Source organism: Octodon degus, unplaced genomic scaffold (genome assembly GCF_000260255.1).
Source record: "Octodon degus isolate 3935 unplaced genomic scaffold, OctDeg1.0 scaffold00227, whole genome shotgun sequence".
NCBI classification, from domain to species: Eukaryota; Metazoa; Chordata; class Mammalia; order Rodentia; family Octodontidae; genus Octodon; species Octodon degus.
Genome location: NW_004524803.1, coordinates 2,787,747 through 2,803,505, shown reverse-complemented (window position 1 = coordinate 2,803,505; position 15,759 = coordinate 2,787,747). Strand labels below are relative to the sequence as shown.

The 15,759-nt window shown below is 40.8% G+C and overlaps 1 protein-coding gene across 2 annotated transcripts in view; it reads left to right on the top strand.

Moving 5' to 3' along the window:
* The first annotated feature begins 691 nt into the window (after nucleotides 1–691).
* The window catches only part of Hhip (hedgehog interacting protein), a 110,028-nt gene continuing 94,960 nt past the window's right edge, over nucleotides 692–15,759 (top strand). The window contains exons 1-4 of one of the 2 annotated variants that reach the window (XM_004645447.3): nucleotides 692–1,569; nucleotides 7,005–7,197; nucleotides 12,947–13,103; nucleotides 13,846–14,047. In XM_004645447.3, coding sequence (XP_004645504.1) covers nucleotides 1,300–1,569; nucleotides 7,005–7,197; nucleotides 12,947–13,103; nucleotides 13,846–14,047 — 822 coding nt within the window. In that variant the 5' untranslated portion in view covers nucleotides 692–1,299. The remainder of the gene's footprint in view (nucleotides 1,570–7,004; nucleotides 7,198–12,946; nucleotides 13,104–13,845; nucleotides 14,048–15,759) is intronic. The other variant, XM_023705722.1, reaches the window with a different exon arrangement.

The window sequence follows — 15,759 nt, the reverse complement described above, 5'->3', positions numbered from 1 at the left end:
TTAACTAACCCAGGGAGTGTGTGTGTGTGTGTGTGTGTGTGCGCGCGCGCGCGTGTGTGTGTGCGATTTGAAGGAAAGCTGATTGTCCAGCCTGCTTCGTTCTGCCCACCTAGGGCATAGGAACCTGAGCTGCCTACTGGCATCTGTGGGGCTGCGTTTGGATCCCAACATTGGGGGCCCTGAAAGGGGTTCCTGGCGTCAACCTGCTGTAACCCAGGTGAAGCCTCCAGAGGCAGAAGACCCGACCTGCTCCCAAACCCTTCCGCACCCTCTGCTCCCACCTGCGCCTGCCACTTGGGCAGCCTCAGGGCTTTGGCTAGGGTGGGTGGCCTTTCCCACAGTCTGTCTCCAAACCCCTCACCCCCCTCTGCCCCTAAATCAGACCTTGAAGATCACAAGGACCAGGGGTGTCTGTCGGAGCAGCCGGGGAGAGAAAGAACTCCTGCCACCCACCCACCCCCGCCAGCGGGGCCCAGGTCGGGTCGCCTAGTAGCCCCCTCCCCTTTTCTCACCTCCTAGGGCCCGGCCCACTCTATCTCTCTCGCAGCCTCAGCCTGGGCCGTGCGCCGGAGGCCTAGGACTGCCGAGGGCTGCCGGAGGCTTGGGGGGCGCGGCCCAGAGGCCGGCTGCAGAGGCTCAGCGGCCCTCGCCCCCTCCCCGCGGTCCCCGCCGGTGCCGCAGCGCGCGCTGCCCCTCCCGCCCAGGCCGGACGCACTGGCAGCGGTGACGTCAAGGGGCGCGCGGTGGCAGCACCTCCCCGCGCGCTAGTTAAAAAGAAGAAGAAAAGAGGGAGCGAAACATGAGAGGCTGTGTGAGAAGCTGCAGCCGCCGGCAGAGGAGACTTCAGCATCCCCCGGAGCCCCGCGCCCTCCCGGCTCCTCCTGCCCCGCCGCCGCCGCCCGGTGCCTACTACTGTCTCACCTAAGCCGCTCCCGGGGCGCGGAGCAGGGAGCCTCTGCGGTCGTCTCCTCCTCCTCCCCGTCCTCGTCCTCGTCCTCCTCCTCCCCTTCCTCCTCCTCCTCTCTCTTCCCTGGCGCGGCGGAAAGCCCCTCGCCCGACTGACACTGGCACGACCGCGGACCGTGTCATCTGCGCAACTTTATCCGGTCGCTCCGACTCCCGCAGGGCGCTGGACCCATTGCCTCGCCCTTTTTATTTTTGGCAAAGTTGCATCGCCCTCCACATTTCCGCCCCCGCCACCTCCCGCGGCTCCCGAGTGTCCCGCCGCCCCGAGGGCCCCTAGGGCAGTGGGTCCCCACACTCGCGCGCCCCTGCTGCTCGCGGCAGGCGAGGCCGAAGATGCTGTCCTTCAAGCTGCTGCTACTGGCCGTGGCCCTGGGCTTCTTTGAAGGAGATGCTAAGCTAGGGGAGAGGAGCGAGGGGGGCGGCGTGAGGAGGAGAAGGTGCCTCAACGGGAGCCCCCCAAAGCGCCTGAAGAGGAGGGACAGGCGGGTAATGTCCCAGCTGGAGCTGCTGAGCGCAGGAGAGGTGCCGTGCGGAGCCTTCTACCCGCGGCTGTCCTGCTGCCTGCGAAGTGACAGCCCGGGGCTGGGGCGCCTGGAGAACAAGGTAGGCACTCGGGCCTCAGGGATGCGAGCTCGGCACACTGACTGGGTGGGGTTCTCGGTGCCTCTGGAGCTGGAAGAAGGAAACTTCCCGGGGGAGCTCTTCTGAGAAGTTTCCAAAGCGCGAGCGCGGGTCGGCTGGGATTTCCTCCGGGCGCGCAGAAAGCTCTCCGCTCCCCAGGGTCCGGATGCTGGACAAACTTGCCTGGCTTGGAAAAGAGACGCCCCTCTGTGGTACCCGCACCCCGGGCTGGGTTAATAGCTTAAGAGAATGGAGATCCGCAACTGGGCTTTGGCTGCGGTGAAACTGTAAATGAAGGGGGCTGTGGTTTCCGGTTTATTTGTCTAGGGTAAAAAGGTTTGTGCCGTTTTCTCCACGTGCTCTGTAGAGAGGACTGAATCAGAAAGGATGTGGAAGCTTGTTCGGTTTACGTTCCGGCCCTGTGTGTGTGTGTGTGTGTGTGTGCGCGCGCGCGCGCGCGTGTGTGTGTGTGTGTGTGTGGCCGGGGGTGTCTTAAATTACAGTAGTTCAGCGAGCTGAAAGCAACTCATAGTACCTACAGTTGGGAACCCGAAAAGCTGGCTAGGGATTTTGCTGGAATGTATTTATCACCTAAAACCAGGCTGATTCTCCGTCATTTTGTAACACTTTAAGACTTTCCTGGGTAGTGAGTTGTCTAGGAAGATTTTCTCTAGGAATTTGTTTAGAGAGCGAACCCTTGTGTTGATAAATTTAACCAGATAAGCAAGTAGTGTTGGTTCAGGGCAGACGCATGCTTCTTTCTGAGTTCGCAGTATCGTTCATGCCGTGAGATGTAGTACTGTGCGCTGTCTACCTTAGTTGGGGAAGGACTGCTGGAGCCCCATCATTAACAATCACTGCACGTGAAATAAGCAATCAGGTGTCCTCGCTCCCTCCCTTTCCCCACTTTAGGTTTAATTAAGAATTCCTCTGTTACAACACTGCAGTTGTCAAGGTCTGAGAGACTCTTGGAAAACTTGTGTTTCAGTCTTGCTGGCCCAGGCATTTAAAAAAAAAAAAAAAAAAAAAAAAAAACCAGGCTGAATCTAATTTTTATGCTCAGTTCACGGTAGATTTCACTCTATTCTCATGTAAACAGCTCCTACGAATCAACATATGTGTCTGGGTGGTATCTCTCACTTTGTTTTGTAACAAAAAGCCATATTGCATCATTTAATTTGCTCAAGTCATGCAAATAGGAAAAAATCAATAGGACAAAAAGGGGTCGACTTATCCTCCTCCTCACTAAACTGCTGCCCACACACGGAGTCCTGTTGCTTATGGCAAGAGAATAACAACAACACCATTGTATTTGTTAGTTGGTTCACTAATGGGTGAAACTAGAGAACATCATTCTCTTTCAGTCTCCAGTTCTGTCCAAATGTTCATGCCTTTTGAGGGAGCATTTGTCCAACTCCCAGATGAGTGAGAACTGTCTTGCTGCAGGTTTTCAGCTGCAACTCACTCTTTATTCTTACCATATGCAGCCATAGCCTGAGATTCAGGGAACAGATATTCCAGCATTTTATTCGAAACACTGTCATTAAGCGCCAGTGTTGTAATTGAATTAAGTTGCATTCAGCCACATTCAGATCATCTTAAAGGTTTTTACCAGAAACCCAAAGAACCAGGAAATTCAGAGAAAGGTTTAGAAATGTTTGTCATTGAGTGAGTGTCCCTGTGTGCTATGTATGCTACTAGCATAGGGATGATCTTGCTATACTGACTTCTTCCAGGAACATGTGGAATGAAAATGTAGTTCTGAAGTAAATACATAAGGCAGAGCAGAAAGGGGTGGGACTTGTAGCCCTTAAGAGGGGTGTTATCACTCTTAAGAGAAGCTGTATTAAAATATTTTTTTGAAATCATTACTCAGGAAGCAATCAGCCACATCAGCCTTCCACAGTCCTTTCTGATCTGAGTGCCTCTAATCTGTAACAATCCCTACTCATCTGGAAAATGTGTCTGAATTGGATTGCGTACCTTAGTCTTTGCTGGTGACCTGTGTTACTTGTAAAGCTTTAATAGTTTTTAAAACATGTTATTTTATAATAAATTTAAGTGTTTCCCTTTCTCTCATAAGCCTTTAGAGTCTTATTTTGTAATGTATGTATAGGTCAGATAATAGCAATTTGAAAGGGGCTTTTTTTGTTTATGAATTTAAAAAAATGTCTCCAAGAAAGACTTCTGCAGTTTTTCAAAAACATTAAAGTAGCAGCTTTTTCTTCAGGGAAGAAATTTCTTAGTAACAAACAGGTAAGAATATTGAGAATGTGCAACTATACAATTGAATCCAATTTCCAGACCAATAAATTTTCTTTTACAAACTAGCATTGAGTGCCATATTGTTTTTATATTTTAATTCTTTTTACATTTTAAAGGTATATATTGTAATAAGACTGTTGGCTACCATTCCAAATCAGGACTGCCAAAACTTTGGAAGCTATTTTGTCTTTCATATTTTTTTCAGCTCCTAAATACAGCACACCCAGAAGTTCTAATTCCCATTAGACAAACTGAATCCACAACCAACTAAAATGCCCTTATTTCTTATTTCTAAAACTTGTAGCCACAGTGGCATAGAAGTTCTCTCTACCTTGGGTGGTTTCACAGCCAAAGCTGTCAAGGAATGGGTGAAAAGTAATTGTTTTCAAGTGTGCCCTTTTACAATCATTTGTTTGCTCTGGCTCTTTCAGGGACAAAGGCTATTGTTGAACACATCCAACTAAACAAATAACTCATCCTGGGGTCCCTTTAACAGCTGCCTTAGTACAATGATCTATTTACATATTAGCCTAAAATTGAAACTGAACTCTTTAATGACATAATCCAGCTCTATATTCCAGAGACACATGTGTTCTACCCAACAGCTGAACAACCTGGTAGGCATATGATTTTTAGAAATAACATTTTGTATACTAAATGATCTTAAGGCAGTGTCTTAATATACTGTCATGTAGTTTCTCCTTTTGTCCCTTCATCAAACCCACGTGGATGCCTTTCTGCCCTCTTTGTTTAGTTACTTGATAAATAAAGAGAAATACAGAAGGTCTCTGTCACCCATTTTACTGTTTGTTGATAAGCTATAGTTGTAGGCCACACGTTACTCTGTATTCCAGTATTTATCTGAACTTTCTTCTATGGATTTCACTTTCATGTGGCCAAAGATTAAAGGATGACCTACCAGATGTTACAAATTAGTCAGCAACAGCCACAATCGTTACTAGGCATGCTGTAATAATGTTTCGAAGTTTTACATGATTTCCAAAGTATACATAGTTTAGACCACTGTAATTTGATGGTTTTGTATAAATGGTTTTTAAAAATCAAAACAGGAAATTAGCTTAAATTTCCTCTTAAGATTGATGGCACTGTCAGACTTAAAGTTAAGGACCTGCATGAACATAGACACATAGGCAAAAAACAAGAAAGAAAAAGACCAAAAAAATCACCCTGCACACACCAGTACTCATCTGTCTAAACCAGTGTTGCAGCTTTAGCAGAGTCAGTTTAATTGACTTCAGTAAGACTATTGATTCATTGAAACCAAAGCCAGAATGATGGCTCTATCTATCTACAAATAGGTATTTACACTGGAGACCTCACACAGAGCAAAATGTTACCATCCTGCTGGGCCGGAACAGCATGAAACTCTAAAAAGAATAATATTATACTTGATTTCAGATAATTTATTGAATCCTATTTCTGAAACGTTTGATGAGAAATCTTGTGGCCAGGACACATTCCAAAAATTGTAAAAGACAAAATTCTTGAGGCACTAAAAATCAAGCTCTTCCTGGATAGCAGCTGGGAGAGTATATGGGATCATTTTCTCTCAGCTATAAAGAAATGGAAGCATGCATATTCCCATAAAGCCCAAGGTAATTACAGGCCAGTCTTTTAGCCAGCATATGAGGTGGCTTTAGCACCCTACAATTGGCTTGTGTTTAGTGGGGTGCTATATGACAAACAGGACCCAGTTGAGCATTAGTAATAGTGAGAAGACCTGGTGAGGTCTGCAAGAGTATGGACAATGAAAGACATTTAAAACATTCTTGGAATGCAAATTCTAAGTATCTGGTGTATGTTTCCTTTTAGAAAACATTAACCATTTAAGCAATTGTCATTTAAATAAATTGATAAAAATAAAATGTAAACATGATTATGATTAGTAATTTTTCTGAATATTGTATAATAACCACTTAGGATGCATCATTTTTTCCTAACGTACCATAGCCTCTACTGACTTAAATACAGAATGCTTAAATTTCACAGCACTTTTACTCAGTGATTTTCTTGCTATTTTGCTCCTCAAGACCCAGTTTGTGTGAACATCTATAGTATCATAATCTCAAAAACTAGAGGCTTGGTTCACTCAAGTTGGACACTCAACTTGTAAATGAAATAGTTGTTTTAAACGGTGACACAGGGTTTAACACGTGTTAGCATGTAGTTCAAAAGAAATATTGATCAAGTAGAAATACAGTCATAATTCATTCACATTATGGTATTCTTAATATAAAAACCAATGTTTGATTTATATAGCACATTCCATGCCCTAGATATTCTGCTGATACTGACTTTTCTGTTTATTGAAAGAGTTCATTAAGGCATTTATTTTCAAAGTTATATTAGATACCAAGACCTACTCTATCAATGAATCAGGAAGTCCCAAATTGGTCTTACTGAAAGCAAGGACATATCATTGTAAAAATAATAGTGAAAGTGTGCTTTTTCATTGAAATTCACTATTATTCAAATCATATATATTAAACTCTTATGAAGAAACTAATTAGAATGTTTTTCCTGGTTAAGATATAATGACTAATGAAAGCTAGTCTTAAGTCTGTTCAATTAAGCTTAGAGTATTTTTACAGAATCTGAAAGATAGTATGGAAGACTTTACTTACCCAGTCTATGGAATGAAAACTAACAGGAATCTTTAAAAGTATTATACAGATACATTTTTGAGACAGTCATATTAGAAATGTCAGGAATGAATGAAGGTTTCACCTAAGAAACAAATAAGCCATACCTTTAAATTTTGCATGCAGTCGGATAAAGGTTTCAGAAATTTTAAAAATTAAATGTCATGCTGAATTCTGTGCATACTTTGAAACAGAATAGAGTGATCGAACACTGAATAGTCTGAGTATAATTGTCTTTCACATTTCCACACCTGAGAGAGAGTCCCAAAGCTATTTGCACTTCTCGCATGCCTGACTTGTGTTTTCCTGCCCCAGCCCCAGAAACGGCTTGCACCCTTGTAAAGGCGCTCTACTTTGGGGCACAGGAATTCTTCTCAGAGAACGTCCTTGGCTGATTTAGACTTTGCTACTTAAATGATCTCAAAAAAAAAAACACTGATCTAGCTTCACATAACTAAAAAAAGTTTGTTTCTAACTTATGGCTTTCAGATATTTTCTGTTACCAACAACACAGAATGTGAGAAGTTGCTGGAGGAAATCAAATGTGCTTTTTGCTCTCCGCATTCTCAGAGCCTTTTCCACTCAGCTGAGAGAGAAGTCCTGGAGAGAGACCCAACGCTTCCCCTCCTCTGCAAAGACTATTGCAAAGAATTCTTTTATACCTGCCGGAGCCACATTCCAGGTAACAAAAGAAAATGCACATGTTAAATAAATATCCTCTTAAAATACTCAGTTTTAAATGTTTGTTTACAAGAGATAGAAAACATGCCTCACCTTTCAAAATCCTATTTGATTTCATGATTAGCTTTTTTCCAAAGTCATAAGTTCCGTTGCTGTGAAAAGAAGTATTATAATTTCAGTCTACAAAGCAGGTAGTAATTTTAATACACATCCGGTTATCAGTGCCAATTTGGTCAATGTGGTGCTGGGGATGGGACCCAGGCCCTTGCATGTGCTAAGCACATGCTCTACCACTGAGCACAGCCCCAGTACTCGTTGCTTGTTGGAGTTTCCTTTACCTGTCAGTGTCAGTAGGAAGGCAGCCTACTCTGCATAGCGGGTACATGGCTGCAACATCTTACAAAGCACTTCCACATAAAATGAGTGGCGTGTTCCTCAAAATCCCAGGGAAGTAATAACAATAGAGTTCGCTTCATTGGACAAATGAAGGAAACTGAGTCCCAGGAAAAGTCATATGGCTTATTCAGAATTATAAAAGAGAAGGCAATAAAATAGATACAGAAATTCTTAGGTACACAGTTTCACAAAGACACCTAGTCACAATCCCATTTCAGACTTTAATAGAGATTCTTGGGCATTCATTAAATTTACCATCAAACATTGGTCAACTTGGGTGGTTGTCTCAATTGGAAGAATCCACCTAGAGCATCAAAGTATTTGATGATACAGAGTCTGTTTAGCTAGGCAAGGTCATGTACTGGTCTACTGCTCTTAGCAGTTTGTAAAGCTAAATGGTATTTAAGGAAAAAGGTATGCTTAAAGAACTGTCAGATGCACTTACATAGTTTTTTAAACTGCTATACACATCTTTCCTGTTTTCTGACCCAGAAAAAGGTTAGTATTTCTTAATAGAACTCTTTAACACATGGGACTAGGGTTGCTTGCTCGCTTTGGATAGAGTTTAACACGTATCCATTTAATGTAAAAATAATGATAATTGTCTTTATAAACTCCAGCTGTGCTTCTGAGAATTTTCTTAAGCCAGCTGTTTCTTCCTATTTATCGTATTCCCTGAAGCAAAGTGGAATAGGTCATAGTTGCCTGGATGGCCTGCAGAGAGGTGTTAACAGATTAAAAACCATGAAGGTTTGCTCTGGACCAAATCTTGGAGGTTTACCTTTAGGACCATAAGTTGAAAGTGGTATCAACACTTAGCATTTTCATTTTCCTTTATCTCCTTTAGATAAATACAACATGCTAAACTTAAGACTCATCCGTGGGCATTTTTATATATTTAAAGTTATTTTAGCATCCAAAAACTGCATGCACCTCACTCCTCAGATCAACATTTATGGTGACGAATGACAAATTTATTTTTCTACAAAGTCTGTGTATATATAAAACTGCTGAAGTGCATCAGGATGTCAAGTGCTTTTGGTGGCCGCCCAGGCTGCTTTGAAAGATAACCAGATGAAAGCCCCACTCAGTGGGTGGAGCAGCGAGGGTGCTTTGTGGAGAGTCTGCAAGGCCTAGACAAGGAGCAGAGGAGCTGCGCTTTCCGAGGCCACATGCTAATAATCATTTTAAATACTTGTTCCCAAAGGGAGCTAGAATAGCAGTCTGCCTCACTTACCATTAATCGATCTGTTAGCCAGACTGATCATTGGTACATAGGTCCCCATTTCCTAAAGTGGGATGAAAAGATGAGAGTTCTCCCTTTGGCTCCTGCTGCCAAAAAGAGAAATGTCTGGTTTTCTGAACATGAAATTTTAGAAATGGCTACAAAAGCAAATTTGTAGTAGTTTCAGCTCTGTTAGTATATTTAATGATATGGTTCACATTGCCCTAGAGTCCACAATTGTAGAAAACAGCTACATTGGGGTTGTCTTATATAGAGAAACCTTGTAAACATAGCACAAACCTCCTCATTAATAGTCTTAGTCTTTCTATCATCAAAAACCATAAGTGGAAGGTATCCTAAAGAGTGCATTTTGCTAAAACAAGGAAAAGTGTTAAAAGAAATTGGGAGAGAGAAAACAAATTCAGAGACATCTTTATTTTTCTCTCATTGCATAACTATGAAGCAAGAAATGCATAAACTAACCCTTTGCTTCACTTTCATGACTCAAAGAAGTATGACCATTTTAGAATATTCACATAACTTCAAAGATACTTCATCTCTAGAAATTTTAATTCAGAAATAGTCATGCTGAATTTGTTTTCCTGAATAAGGGGAAAAAGACCTACACGAGAGTCTTACTAATCAACATAATCTCCAATGTAAACTTTCTTAGGGAAGTCAATTCTTAAAATTTCTCAAACTGCCAAAATTATATTTAGAAAACACAGGGAATGTTCTCTCAGCTCTGCCAGTCTTTTCTGCATGAGTAAGTGAGGTGGTAGTTTGCTTTTTACAAAAGACGGCATAGTCCTCTGTGGAGGTCCTATCAATGGACATTTGACTTCTTTCTTTATACCTGTTATCATGATGACTTTTTTCACCCTTGACAGTGGTCTCCTCAGCAGTGGGTTATTGTAGAGTGAAAGGTCTGCACACAATTAGTACAATTGGTTTAATCCTGTTGCTAATGAGGCCAAGGTCAAGGGTTTGAATCCATTGAGTTTTCCAGTCTGCAGCTGCTGCTAGCTTCATCAGATACCATACACATGTGTCTTATTAGTCCCAAGGAGAGAAACCAGAGAGGTGTGACGGACACAAGAACATCTACTAGAGTATGCTCCTTAGTGGAGGCCTTCTTGGCAGGGAATCAGGAGCTCTTTTTCTTGTTTTTCTTATTAAGATTAATGCACACATAATGAAGAAAAATAACTTCCTTAGAATACATGCTGAGGAAAAAAGCTACAATGCAAGAGCACTCCACAGGGAGTATTTGTTTTACTTGTCATTTTACAGGGTTTTTGTGCTATAACAGGACTGGATTCACAATCTGGGAGAATGGAGGCTGGCATAGGACACATGATAAATTATCAGGAGTGTTATAACTCTGCTGGAAGACTCAGTGTATGTCCTTCGATGCTAGAACTGACAGAGATAAGCTAAGCATGCACCTTCAGTGACACGCAGCTCAATGTATTCTTCTAAACAAAAGAGCACTACTAGCTAAACTGGATCTTCCCTTGCAGCAAACACTGACCCAATGCCCTAGATCTAAGTCTTTACACCAAAAAAAGTATTAGAAACTTCCATTCAAATATCATGACTTAAAAAGGCCCATATGTAAGACTCTCCATGAGCTGGCTCCTTGCTTCCTATGTACTCACTTTGCCTGATTTTTCTTACAAGATAGGAGAAATGTATTGTTAACAGTCTGGATGATTTTTTTATTTGCTAAGAGCATAGTGTCTCTGGAGCACAAAGTTTAAGAATAGGCTCTCATACCAGGCATGGTGGTGTATGCCTGTCATCCCAGCACCCCAGAGGCTGAGGCAGAAAGATCCTTTTGAGTTTGAGACCAGCCTGAGATACAAAGGAGCTCATGGTCAGCCTGAGCTGCATGATGAGACTCTGTCTCAAAAAGACAAAAGGGGGGGGGCACTCATTAATCTTAAGATATTCCATTTGAAAATGATTTCTCATTTCTTTGTGTTTATGGCCAACTAACAAATCCTTATAAAATGGAATTAGCCACCAGTATTTGTTTTGTTTCCCTTTAAAATAGTCATTGGAGGCTGGGAAGATAGCTCAGTAGAATAAGCCTGCCTGGCAAGCGCAAGTTCCTGAGTTCAGTCCCTGGTACCACAAAAAATCAATCAATCAATCAATCAATTAATCAGTCACTGGTCTCCAGACCTTAATGCCAGATTATTACAGATTTTTTAACCAAATTTGATTATCTCATGAATTGCATTTTGACCTCTCTCTGTGACCCTGTAGACAAACATCACGTTAAGACAACACTGTTCACTGACACGTTCAGTTTTGCATATATCCGTAGCATGACAATCTTCTCCCATGCCTTACACTTGCATGAATGTCTCACTGCCTAATGGTAAATACTTCAAAGATGGAGTACACGCTTGCGCATGTGTGCTTTACTCCAAAATAAGATCCACCCCAGAACTCTGCAAAAAGCTAGCTTCAGCAATTCAGTTTTCCTTCTCAGTTTAATGGCATTAGGCAGCTATCTGAGGGCCTCTTTGGCCAGCAGTGATTGCTGCAGAGGAATAAACACTGCTGTGGTCTTCATTTCTCTCCTCAATTTCTAATGCTTAGATTTTTCCCAAGAAAGATCATCTCATCCCTCATCCCTTCCTTGGAGTGCCATTCTACCAGCCATCCTCCTTGTTTTTTGACATCTACCATGGGATGCATGCCCTCCCAACCACATCTGCTATTCCTTTCCTGCTTCTCAAAGACATTCCCTTTCCTACTAGCCTTGTTGGTGATTGTTCTAGAAGAGTACTTCTCGGAAATTCCAATGTGATCACACTACCCCAAAAGTTAGATCAAAATGTACATCAAGCTCTCTCTGAGACCCTCACATCCTAAGGCTGATTTAGGGTTTGAAGAGACATGCGTCACGCTCACAGGAAATAAGCTCTTAGTATCTTTCTTGGATCACTGATAAGCCTCATGTGGCTGATGCCCAAATCTCATTCTTAGAAGTCCTTGCTAAGGACTGGGGAGATGGCTCAGTAGAATAAGTGCTTCCCTGGCAGGCGCAAGGACCTGAGTTCAATCCCCAGTTCAAAAAAAAAAAAAAAAAAAAATTAATAGAGGGTATAATAATCTAGTTTGATAGATACAAATTAAAATTTTAAATGTAATAAAGGCATGAAACCAAAAGTATTATAGTAGTTTCAAACCTCTGTAACAATCTATTCTGAAAGCAAAAGTCATCAAAATATTATTACCATATACAAAAACTCAAACTGTAAGAGTAATGTTAATTTTTTTTTTGCTGTGAAGTCCTTTGTATTCCATATTTATTTGACGAAGTTCTTGAGATATAAGAAGAGAAAAGTATCTTTCTTTTATATCCCAAGAAGTCAGTCTGTTTTATATTTTTGTTTTGACTGGGTGATATGCGAACTTTTTGTTTAGAAGGGGAGGTGGTGTAATTTAAATATATTTTTTGTATTAAAAAAATCATTATTATCACCTGTAAGGGAAAGGCACCTACGTATTTGAAACTAAAGGCTTTGTTATGAAGTCAATTCATTGCTTGAATATTTCACAGTGAGTCAATCGTTTATCGTGACACTGTCCATCAGATTTATTATTTAATATGTGTGAGTAGCAATACTCTAAGACTTGGGAGGTCATCCAGACTGGCATCTGATTGCCTGTCTTCTTTCTTGATTCTAGTTTATTCTTTTTGGGAAGTTATTTACTACTGTAGGAAAAAAAAATGCTAATTAGTGATGCGGTAAGCTCCCAAGTATAATATTCATCCACTCAGGAAGCTTGAAAAGAGAAAATACATGGTCGAGGTTAATGTTTGCTTTGTGTTTCAGAAATTCTAGATGAACCTTTAAAATATCCAGCATAAGCTTAGTTGATTGTTACTGCCATTTAAAAATGTTTATTAAAGAAAAATTGGGAATCCTAAGTTCTCACACATACATTTTTTCCCATTTCCTTTTATGTTAGTCTAGAATATTAACATAATTCTTTTTCCTATAATACTAACATAATTCCTAAAGATTCTTTTTTTCTTTATCTATAAATGAGATGACTTTGCTAGGACACTAATTGCTTCTAATGAATCTTTTTACTTTTTAAAAAGGTTTTCTTCAAACAACTGCTGATGAGTTTTGCTCTTACTATTCAAGAAAAGATGGTGGGTTGTGCTTTCCAGATTTTCCAAGAAAACAAATCAGAGGACCAGCATCTAACTCCTTGGACCAGATGGAAGAATATGACAAAGTGGAAGAGATCAGCAGGTCCATACAGATAAATACTCTTTAATCTGATAAAATGACAAACCTTGTAGTTTTGCCAGTGACCCAACAGTCTGTGTTTACTATCTTCGGGAGCCGTGTCCTCCAGATACTTTATTATTTTTCTTTTGGATAGTGTGCTTCTCTACAGTTGTAACTTAAATGTTTTGAATACTTAAGACTACTATTTCTGTGTTATGAGCTTGGTTTCCCTATGACTCATCTGAATTTTATGGGTATAGTTTTAAAACTTGAGTTTTATGATTGTTGTTAGCTTATGGTGCTGTGGCAATACTCTACACAATTGTTATCGGCAAATCAGACAAGACATGCTCCATGAGGCAAACCCTTTTATAAATAGATCTTAGAACTTTCCCTGAGTGCCTTCTGTAGGATTTTACTATTGTGAGTAAAAGCTAGTTTTAATTACAGTTACTGAAAGATAGATAATGAGCTTATAAAAATTTAAAACATATACATGTTTGGGTTCTCACTTTCACTTTCTGACAGAAGGCTGTTTTATTTTTTCCAATGAAAAGAGTTTAAATGAATCACTTAAAAGATTCACATTACAATGTGTAGCTTAGCAATACTTCTTGATTTTTAAAGCCAGTAATTACAAGGGAAGTACATTTTGAAGAGGATGCTAAGAGCATCCATTTCCTTCTTCATCTCAAAAAAACAAAAAAAAAAAAAACAAAACAAAACAAAAAAAAAACTTACTGGTTTTCTTGAATTCATTTAGAAAACACAAACACAATTGCTTCTGTGTCCAAGAGGTGGTGAGCGGGCTACGGCAGCCTGTTGGGGCCATGCACAGTGGGGACGGCTCACACCGGCTCTTCATCCTGGAAAAGGAAGGCTATGTGAAGATACTCACCCCTGAAGGAGAAATATTCAAGGAACCTTATTTGGACATTCACAAACTTGTTCAAAGTGGAATAAAGGTTGGCTTTTTAAATTTTATTTCTCTTTGCTCTGGCTATGTTGATTTTTAGTGTTATCTTCCTCAATGAAGCTATTTCTTTGTAATAAAAGAAAAAAATAATTATGGAGGAAATACAGAAGCAACAGAAGGGAGAGTAACTATAGCAATTTAATGAGGTCGTTGCATCAGATTTTATGGTACTTGCTGACTATGGAGCAGTGTAATGAGACTGATATTTTGACATGCTTTCCCTATGTAATTTGCACATTTGAAATAATTTTGGGCCTTATGAAGTATTTGTCTATCCAGTAGTCACGACACTTAGGATTGTGTGTCAAGAGCTATATGAAAGGAGAGAAGGTTAGGATCATGTGTCAGGACTTGCTGTCAGAGACAGAGACTGGACTGTTTTGTCAATCTCAAGTCATTCTTTCCCAACATCTATTTCTGTGTCTGTGTCATAAAAATACTTCTGAGACTATGACTTCCTTATTCAATGTTTTTACAGGTAAGTCAGATACCTTTATGTGTAATATGCCATCTGTGTAATATGTAAGCACGCGTGTTGCCTTCTTTCCACTTCTCTCATTTGAGCTCTCAGGTTGTATGATGTAGGTGTGCAAATAAAGCTATGTTGAACTTGTTTCCCCTGAGTAACAGCACAAATTAGTAGCAGGAGAGTATCAAGCAAAGAGAGAATTCTAAAATTAGACATTTAACAGCTCATGCCTATATTAGAAAGAAACAATGCAATGGTGCAACTTGGGGAGATCTGGGTTTCCTTTTTGTTTCTCCACTGGGAAAAAAACCAACAAGAAATACTGGCATTCTCCCTGCATGAAAAAGAACTCTTTACAATGCTACTCGAAGGTAAGACCACCCGAACTGAATGAAACAAGTCAGAAAAAAGCCTAGTTATATGCCTGAGTCAGTTAGAAAAGAAGGATGCCAGGTCATCAAGATCATCCATGTTGATGGCTCCAAGACATGCTTCACAAGAAAAGTCAACCTTTTTTTGAAAGAAGACCCTAGCACCAAATCATGGCTCATTTGGGGAATCCTTTTGAATTCAGTGGATGCATTTTTATCCCCATAAAACTTTTCATGAAAACCCACAGCAGATAATGAAAGTGATGCTTCAGTGTTTTGCCCAGCAGTGTATCATAAGCCCTGATTACTCCTCCCAGGATTACTGAAGAGCAGAGAGAAGAGACACAACAGCAAATGTGCTATGCTTCAGCAGTGCATTGTTTCTTCCCATGGAAGTTAAGTGTGGAGGAGATAGCTCAGTGGTCTAAACACCTGCCTGGCAAGCACAAGGACCTAGGTTCGAGTCCCGGTACCACATGCTGTGCGAGCCCCAGAAGGGCAAGCTGTGCTGGCTCCTGAAACCCAGTGTGGTGGGCACACCTTTAATCCCAGTGCTGGAGAGGCTGAGACAGGATCACCATGAGTCTGAGATATACCAAACATATGAATAAATAAAAAGGAAAATGGGGAAAAGTAAAGTTAAATCATCTGCTATGATCTCACTGATTAATTAAGACCTCTATTAACAATTTGATATAAATCCTCCTGGTTTTCCAAAATTAAATGAATTCTTTTTCTTACTATACAGATAATACAAGTCCATGTTAATAAATGTGAAAACAGACAAGGAACACTTTAAGCTTATTTTTCTAATCAACTTTGAAATAAAATTAAAATCAAATCATGTATGTATATACATAT